The sequence below is a fragment of the Mizuhopecten yessoensis genome, unplaced genomic scaffold (assembly GCF_002113885.1).
Source record: "Mizuhopecten yessoensis strain PY_sf001 unplaced genomic scaffold, ASM211388v2 scaffold716359, whole genome shotgun sequence".
In the NCBI taxonomy this organism is placed as follows: Eukaryota; Metazoa; Mollusca; class Bivalvia; order Pectinida; family Pectinidae; genus Mizuhopecten; species Mizuhopecten yessoensis.
The window spans coordinates 1,265,438-1,275,108 of NW_018480077.1; the positions used below are offsets into that span (position 1 = coordinate 1,265,438).

The 9,671-nt window shown below is 31.5% G+C and overlaps 1 protein-coding gene across 2 annotated transcripts; it reads right to left on the reverse strand.

Annotated features, from left to right (window-relative positions):
• Positions 1–5,306: 5,306 nt before the first annotated feature.
• Positions 5,307–9,074, reverse strand: LOC110443771. 2 transcript variants are annotated; one of them, XM_021488174.1, is made up of 4 exons: positions 9,024–9,074; positions 7,843–8,330; positions 6,602–6,851; positions 5,307–5,397 (listed from the first exon to the last, which is right to left on the reverse strand). In XM_021488174.1, exons 2-3 carry the CDS (start codon positions 8,159–8,161, stop codon positions 6,631–6,633), a joined length of 540 nt encoding a protein of 179 aa, XP_021343849.1. In that variant the 5' UTR covers positions 8,162–8,330; positions 9,024–9,074; the 3' UTR covers positions 5,307–5,397; positions 6,602–6,630. The 2 variants fall into 2 exon arrangements, with proteins under 2 accessions (XP_021343849.1, XP_021343851.1); XM_021488176.1 differs by having other exon boundaries at positions 8,957–9,044.
• Positions 9,075–9,671: the final 597 nt, after the last annotated feature.

Below are 9,671 nucleotides of genomic sequence, written 5' to 3' on the forward strand. Positions count from 1 at the left end.
ATTACAAAACATATATATATATAGAAAAAAATAAGATTAACGACCGACTAAAAAACTAGCTGCTTTCACCCTTCACAGAGCTGAAAAACTAGCTGCTCTTACCCTTCACAGGGCTCTTTTGTGAAGGGTGAAAACAGCTAGTTTTTTAATCGGTCGTTAATCTCATTTTTTCTATATTTACTTCCTTCACATGGACATTTAATCCCTTTTTATTATATATATATATATATACCATACATTTATTTGCATAGTATAGCACATACGACTATTATTTTTGTATGGATACAGAATTTAACAACGTGTTGAAAAATAGCACTCGCGTGTACAATATATGTTATATATGTTACTATATAACAAAGCCAGGTAACATAGACTGACCTATATTTCATAAAAAAACCACTTTAAATCCCTCTACCCACTTAATCGGTATGTTCATGCATTTTGTAAGCCATAGATCTAGAAGACCAAATTTTTAATTGAAGTTTAAGCAGTTTCCGATAAGTTAATAATTCGATACATATTGATATGCCTATGTGTTCTACTTTAACCCCATTGAAAGATTGATAAGGGAAGTAAGAGACAAATTTCAATTTAATATTGTTTGTTTTGATCGTTAACTATTTGCTTTAACTCATTTACCCCTGAACACACATTTGAACTTTTCCAATTCGAAGGTTGGAATAGCCAATTATGAAATTACAGGGGTGAATGGGTTTATAACAGGTTTTTTTAGCAGAATTGTCATTTTAAGAACTTATATATGTTATTCACTGAATAGTTCTTGTTAATGAACAGCTAATTAAGGAATAATTGTGTAGTACGTGTTAACACTTTTAACGAACAGCATGAAGAGATAAATGGATAAACAAAGATGGAGATTCTGAGAATAAAGGGAGGAAAAGAGGAAGGAAACAAAATGAAAGAAAGTGAAGAAAGGATATGGGAAAAATGGATTCCCAGATAAAATAAAATTGCAGTAGGAAATCGGAAAGACCAAGGCAGGAGGAGGACCAAAGACAGGAAAGGGAAAGGAGGAGTGATGGAAAGAAGTAGAAGAGTTGTAAGATACAGGAAGCATTAGTTTACATATATGTACAATATATAACACCATTATTATGGTATATATTAACAGAATCCGTGATATTATATCTAGTATGTCAACAATGGCAATATATATATCGAGTGTTTCATAACGGCAAACATGGCATGAAAGACAATCTTGGACATAGTAAAATACAAAAAAAAAAATATATGAAACATATCATAAATAAATGAGGACAAAAAATACCATGAGGAAGCAATAGAATAAACGGAAAGACAATGTAAACCCAAACAAAAATGACAGGAAATTACAGTGCTCTCAAATGTTCTACGTTTTGCATGTCACGTGACATGGTGTAAGAGTAGTTTCCACTTGTCAGTATATCATACTTATTTGAGAAAATTGCAGGGCATCAAACCTTATTACGTAGCTCTTTATATTATTTTTGCCGGGATCAAGTGGGCGACTGTAGAGCCGAAAAAATCAGAGCGAAAAACCCCACGATAAATGCACAAATAGGATGAAAACAGCTAATGAGTTGGTTTTTTTTTATCAAAATATAGAAAAAAAATGAAAAACAATTCCATCAATTTACAAAAAAATATCATGCAATCATACGTCTTTTCAATATCACAGAAATTATGACTTCATTACTGTGGATTTTCCGTGATTACCAAATGAAAAATAAATTTCACAAGGTGTACCTCATTATTCTTCCTGGGTCTATCGAGAAAGCCATAAATAAACCTGATAAAAAGAGGACCTAAGGGCTGCTATCATCCACTTGTTGTGTGTTTTTATCTTAACAATAAAGTTGAAACATGAGATAAAACAATAACAACAAAAACCTTTGTCCTGAGTCAAAAATGATTCACTTAATCAGATGCGAGGGTTTGAAACTATCTAAACTGCCTTGGATTATGAAACATCTTGAGACCTTTGGTCAGGGCCATGAGATGTTAAAGTTGGTCGGGTATAGAACTTGATATCCAACATGTCTCTGGCCTATTCAACCACATCCCTCTGCTCGCAAGGTGGCCATGCATTTCATTGAAACAACCATTTTATTCTTCATATTATATATTTAATTCAAATATAACAAACCCTATTTAAAGAGTATTTTTTTCTCAATTTCTCCTATCATGCCCTGGTTTTCTTTTCCTAGGATGGCTTCATCCTTCATTGAAGCGAAAATAAAATCGGTTGACCAAGGGTCAACATGAGAAACAAGCTTAATTAGTAAAATACATCCATTCACCCTATTTGGACCTGTCCATTTTTTCCTAGGGGATTCTCAGCACTATATTTGCACAGCAAGAGTACCATACGCCTAGGGATGTTTCATAAGAATCAGTCAAACCAATTCAGTACTTCTGGAAAACTAGTCTTTTTAAAAAAAGTTGAAAACAGACAGAAGTGTGTTACTTATGAAAACATAATATGCACCTGCAGTTTGCACCAGATGAGATAAAAGTTACCTTTGAAAAACATCATCATTCTAAATATAGTAAAATATGCACTTATATATGCTACAGGTGGAATACACAGTAAATACAGTTGTGTTGAAGCTTACCATAATATAGTACAAATTGTTCATTCAGGAATGCACAGAAAATCTTAATATTCATCAGTATATAATTATTGTAATTTACATATAGATGCATGTAAAAATAATCAAAAGCTATCACAATAGTTCAAGGAAATGTTCATCATCGACGGAATATGGTACAACTGTCATGGATAGAAAATAGTTTGTGAATAATTAAAAAGCACGTCTACAGCTTTTCTGAACACACAACATTAAGACTACCTGTACCTTTATGGAAATTAACTGTTGATGAAAAACTGGAAAGATCTGTTCCTTTATCATCAAACACCTAAACATTCAAGCTAGCTCATATCACAATAAAACAACAGGAAGAAGAATACTGCTGAGTACGGGAGGCATGCTTTTGAAACTCGACATACAAACTATTTTAATATCAACTTATTTAATTTATATAATTGTGAGGATATTGTTTTAATTTTATCTAATTATGAGGATATTTGTTTTAATTTTATCTAATTGTGGGGATATTTTTTCAATTTTATCGTAATTGTGAGGATATTTTTTCAATTTTATCGTAATTGTGAGGATGTTTTTTTAATTTTATCTAATTGTGAGGATGTTTTTTTAATTTTATCTAATTGTGAGGATGTTTTTTTAATTTTATCTAATTGTGAGTATGTTCTTTTAATTTTATCTAATTGCGAGGATATTTTTTTAATGATTGATATTTTTTCTACCTATATGTATATATACAGTATATACACAAAGCTATCAAAAAAAGAAATAACTGAACCTGACAAAATATCAAAAGTTTAACATATGTACAGTATATGTGTTATTTTGCAGACACAATAATAACTCTATGTTAATATCATACTATACAAGATACATCTAGAGTACAGCTTTGATTTATGTCAATTTTGCATTTGTTTCGGTAAATCATCATCTCTACAGTGTTAGAATAGCAGGATTTGGGGATAAGTGAGTATATATAACTACTGGACTAGATATATTCGTTGTCATATTATATTTGTTTATTTAATTTGTAAAAAAAAATCTGTTGCAAAAATAGTGGTGAATACAGCATACAGTTATGTAACAACATTGTATCACGTATAAACACTGACCAGGGCTTAATTTTCCAGAGCCTTGTCAGCTTGATCCAATGTCAGTTTAGGTTTTTTTAAGCTGACAAAGTTTTGACCTATTGAGCCCTGATGTAACAATGATATGTGTTTTTGATATTTGAGCAAATAGCAATAGCTGAGATTTAAACCATCAATTCTGAAAAGTCGTTTTTAATTTTCAAGCCATTCTTCCTAATAGTTTTGTAGTCTTGATTTTTCATGTTTAATCAATTATCACCTTCAGAGAAAATGTGTGATAACTAATAAAATCTGTAACAAATTTCCTGTTCGCAGTTTTTCATGGAAGCATAATTCAGTTAATCTATCAGACTAGAGCAGGTCTTCATCAGTACTTTATTGCTAAATGAAAAATTTGGAGTTCTGCACAAAGGATTTCTTTCATACTTTATTTTAAAATCCAACTTAACTTGACAGCAAATTGTGGACAATATTTCTTTTTAACTGATCAATAAGTTAGTTATCAATTTTGACAAATAAAATGATAATTTCTTGTGCTTTTTTACATTTAAGGAATGCATAGATCACAGAATAAATTTGTATTAAAATAAACTGTTATAAAAGTTTTGAAAATGAAGATTTTGTTTTGAAATAATATATTTTGAGCCATTTTATTAAAAACATTGTGACACACTCACTGTAATTTAGTGTACAACATTGTTTGTGTCCAATTTGAGTTATAACTATTAAATCTGTTAAAAGTATCATAACTATTTCACATCAAACACTTTGTCTGGCAGTTGATGTGGTATTGTGGACCTTTCCACCCGAGTAGATACCTACAAAATGTTGTAACAACTGTAGGTACCATCAGTAGTACAAAACTTACACATATCCCGTAAAGAAAAGTACCGGTGTGTTTACAAATGAGACAACTCTGTCCAAAAACACCGGTTTTACACTAACATCAAATGTGACAAGAAAATGTTAAATTCCTTATCATAATTGATAGAAACTCCTTTTCATATTAGGTTTTAAAACCAGTTTTCAAATATACAACCAGTAAAAATTACTGGACTGAACAGGTCTATGAGCAGATTATAGTAACGTTTATTGTCATGGCTTCGAGGGTTCATTTTGATGATTTAGGGTGTTATTAGACAATGGACCAAACTGCTGTTGAGAAGAATGCTTTACTGCTCTAGATTTGCTTTATTATGAATATATGGAAATACATTTAAATTTCACATTTTTATAGAGAAAAAGCTTTTCTGTTAATGTCACATTTTGTTTGATATCACATTTTCCTTTGACACATAAACATAGCAATAAAAGGAATGCACCTTACTTGTTCTATAAGCAAGATACCATTAACTGTTTTCTGAATAAGTCAGGTTTATCTGTATTAATTGATCTGGCATTAAAGACTTTCTGAGTTACAATTTAGATTGTTTTATAGTTAACTGAATACAAAATCAATAAACAATTATTCACTAGAGAATACATCAACTACAATTATGTAAGATTTCAAATTGAAAACAATTCTATCTAAAATGTTTTAGCATTTAAATATAGACAGAATAATATAATTCTTGCAAAAAAAAAAAAAAATATATTGAATTATGTTCTAACAAATATTTTTTCACAAATTGTACACACGAGTTGATACAGTACATACATACTGATAAGCTCTGTCCAGACATCCATTACAAAGTTTCAATCTGAAAAAAATGAAATAAAAGCATATTGATTTATCATGTGTATGTCTTTGGGATCCTCGAATGCTGATAATTTGAGTCCAGTTACAAAAGGTGATGTTGACCTTGGATACAGGTACTGTTTACAGGATAATATTTAATGTATACAGTATAAAATATACCATTTACAGGATTATACATGTGTATACTGTATACAGGAGAGGAATGTCTAGATATGTTAGTTTTCTCGGAGTTCTCCGGTTTCCACCCACATTAAGACCCCTTGGGCACTGACATCAAGGCCAACAAGAGTGATTAATATAAGTTGAAATAACTTGTTTCATAATTGTTCTAAAATAGTAAGTTTATATATCTAATATAAATAAGTGTCTCTTGTTATAAAAACGTTTGTAAAAAATATTGCAAAATGAAGACTTTTGTTTAATTAGCCCTTTCAACTCTATGTTACTTAAGTAGACTCTACCATGCATTGATCTGGTTAAGTCCATCTTGGTCTACAGTGGTGAAAGGGTTAATATCTATAATCTAGTTTTTTGATATTCATAAATATAAATCTACAAATTCAATGGTACATGATTTATTTTTTTTAAATGAAAATAACACAGTGAAATTATTGCTGCATACCGTTATTAGTTTTATATATATATATAGCTTTTTTAATTGATTTTAATAGTAAATTGATATTTTAAAATGTTATATTTGTTCTTCAAATTTGAAGTTGCATTTTGATCGATGAACAATAAATAGCCATTTATTTCCAAATTTATGGTTTATGATGAAATCACAAATGTAATGTCACAATCACCACAATGGTTTAATGGTGTTATGGTCTCATAACTCACAGCTGACTTATGAATGTTTATAGATCAGCAATGAGTTATCTACCTTTAGATACCAAAACATGATAAGCTGTCCTCTTGCAACACATCTTTTAAATAAAAATAAATAGCTACATTCTTTTTCTATTTAGTGTGTGTGTTTGTGATTTTGTCTTTATTTCCTTTGATTAATTAAGAACTAATTAACGCTCCTGATCATATCTGGAATAAAATGAAACATGATAATAAAATTTGAACAAATGAAGCAATTATTTCATTACAGCTATTTTACAACTTTCCACCAAATATCTCCAATTTGGGCCAGGATGTCCATAATTTAGATGACCTGATGTTCAATTGAGTTAAATCTATAGGTACATTTTTCTCACCTTTGTTCAAATCGCCTCTATTCCTTCTGCTACGTGAAACCACCATTGTCATAGTGACTAGGGGCAGCCATCGCCATGGCACCCTGAGCCTCATTTCTCGTGAAACCACCATTGTCATATTGACTAGGGGCAGCCATCGCCATGGCACCCTGAGCCTCATTTCTATTTCTGTTGTCATTGTTGGGGACATTGTTGACCGATTCCCAGCTGATTGGCCCTGCTACATTAATATTGCCATATGCTGATACCCCTGAAAGTAAGAATCAAAAAAATAATTGCAGATTGTTGTTTGAATAAGTATTGTAAATATTTAATTTAATGAAGTTAGTGTTTTTTTATCAGCATATTTGACAACATGAAAAAAATGGGAGAAATTAAGATATCAGAAAAACTGTTGATAAATTAATATATATATATATCAATTACTTCTTATGTGCCTACGACATACATCCATTATATACCAGTATACGTATCAAAGCACTGATTATAAACAGTACTACCTACACCATACCTTAGTGCAAAGGAAGAAAGATAAGGGGAGACAATCTGTGATTAATCAACTCTAACCTTCTATAATTTTTCACATTAAAAAAAAAATGACCAATAAAAATGTGTATATATATAATTTAATTCAACACTTTCTATGAGCAAGTATACAAAATATACTTCAGAAAAAAACATGATTTTATAATTAGCACTGCAGCTGCATAGATTATATCAGGACAAAATGGGAGGCTGAAATTACACTGTAGTTTATATATATATATATATAGACTGTAATTAGTATGATATCAAACAGTTTTGCTAATATGTATGTAGAAGTTGTGCATGAATGCTCATTCTAAAGTTTGAAATCTAACAAAAAAATCTTTTAAAGTTGTAGCTGTATAGGCCTAGTTTTCTTTTAACAGATTTCTGGATTACATAGGGAAAAACGAATGTCTATATATATATCTTGATACAGATACCAAGTTCCTCAAAGGTTTTACTGCAGATCCTTGAAATGTTATTCCAATTTTTAAACAAGCACTGTTCATGCATATATGGTAGTCATTTTTTCCTTCCAGAGACATCATGTAAGGACTTCAAAACATTGCCACTTTTTGAAGAGATATATATATAGCAATATGGCTTTTTACAGGATCAGGCTATAAGCCTAAAGATACATTTAGAGTGAATAAAAAAAAGGTTACAGACATTTTAAGGGAGGTTATGGATATGTAGCTGGATTTTTTTATTACCTGTTCCCATCACACCTGTTGTAATTGTGGGGATAGCGTTGAGTTCTGTTCCTCTCAGAGCACGACGTCGCTTTCTTATGGCACGGAAAATCAACAAGACACTAATGATTATTAAAACGGCAAGTAACGCTACTGTAATAGCGGCTATCGTGTCAGTCGAGTTATCACCAACCATCTCTGGGGGATTGTAATTCCTCGGGGGTCCATTATTGCCGGGAGTGGTGGTGGGGACGTCGGAGGGGTTGGGTGTTGTTGGGGTATTTGAACCCTCTTGCCCTTGATTGGAGCTAGGGTCGACGACATCGCGTTGACGCCTCATTTATGTTGAAATGGCAAGTTATATCGTTCAATACAATAAGTAATAGAAGTGTATTTCTGCAGGTTTGGTTCTAACTTCATTATCAGCATTAACACCTACATATGCTGATGGGAAATTGAACAAGCAAATTTGTATCCATGTCGCATGCAGACATATTTTAACGCAAGTCCTGCAAATAAAATATATATATATATATTAGAACTTAAACAAATTCGTGTAACATATGTTCAATGTCCATCCTTGAAAAAAAATCTGCTTACTGTAAAGTTCATTTCCACAATTAGTGAAGCGTAAAATTTATATGTGATTTCCAAAAATGATTAAAAAAGATAACTTACTAGGATGAGTCATGGAATATAATTTAGCCTTACACTTTTACAATATATGTCTTCTAGCTTTTATGACCACAAAATAATCTGGTTAACCACGGAATTAGATTAGTCCGTGGGTTAACTAGTTCCATAATTTAATTGGAGAAATAAGGTCAATATATATTTTTTCAGCTTTACATATTTTTTAAATACCACGTCCAAAGTATAAGTGTGTAAGGGCCGGGGGAACGAAGCCCGCCAACAGACCCCATTTCAACAAATATAAAGCAGCTACGGTCTGAAGGCAGTACACATGTAAATTGACTCTTGAGTGAAATTATTCTGAACTGGAAATTAAATCACTCGATCGTAAAACATGTGTTCACATACTTTTTGTGCTATATTTCAATTCTTCATCGCAGGATATACGAACTGACTACATTTATGTGACTTCTGACAGGTGATAAACTCGTTACACTCCTACCTTGGTGAATATTCACAGAAATGACAGTTAATCACATGTTTCCAAAGTTAAGGTTCTGTTTATTTACCTGTGAGATTTTCACCTGTACAAACCGGAAGTGGACATTTTTTGAATAGCGCCACCTTGTATGATAAAAGGATCGACAACTTTTGATAAAAAAAATAATTGCTTATTGCACTGTTTCAAAAAGGCGAGCAGAATATTATAATTCAGTACGGCAGAGACGTATTATACGTCTCTGAGTACGGTCATGATCGATATAAATTTCAGTCTAATGCAAAGATAATGTTATTGCCATATCTAAAAATGTCCAATTATAAAACTTGGATCGATCAATGGTTTTTTCGCGATTAATTTTGACCGTACGCGTGTTAATGACGCTGTTATGCAAACATTTAACTGGTAAACGGATTTGACTTGAAGTATTTGTATCTTTCGCTGGTATATACAACGGTGTAATTATACAAAAAAAAAAAAAAAAAAAAAAAAAAATGGCACGGACTTAGCTAATTCCGTGCTTTTGGAGATTTAAAAGAAACGGTTACAAATCAAAATAAATGTTTCTGTATATTCCTATGTAAAGAAGATTAATAGAGAGCATAAAGGCTTAAAGCTCCGCACGGGAAGATTTTTCTCCCTATTTTAATAACGGCCTTTTTATAATCAGATCTATAGCACAGACACAAATCCCACGGCTCTCTCCAAACCTGCGATT

Excerpts from the sequence above, each read along its gene's own strand:
- LOC110443771 (XM_021488174.1), bottom strand. The coding sequence starts at position 8,161 with ATGAGGCGTCAACGCGATGTCGTCGACCCTAGCTCCAATCAAGGGCAA. Across the intron at positions 6,852-7,842 it reads AACAGGTGTGATGGGAACAG|GGGTATCAGCATATGGCAAT; the intron begins GTAATAAAAAAA and ends TCTTACTTTCAG.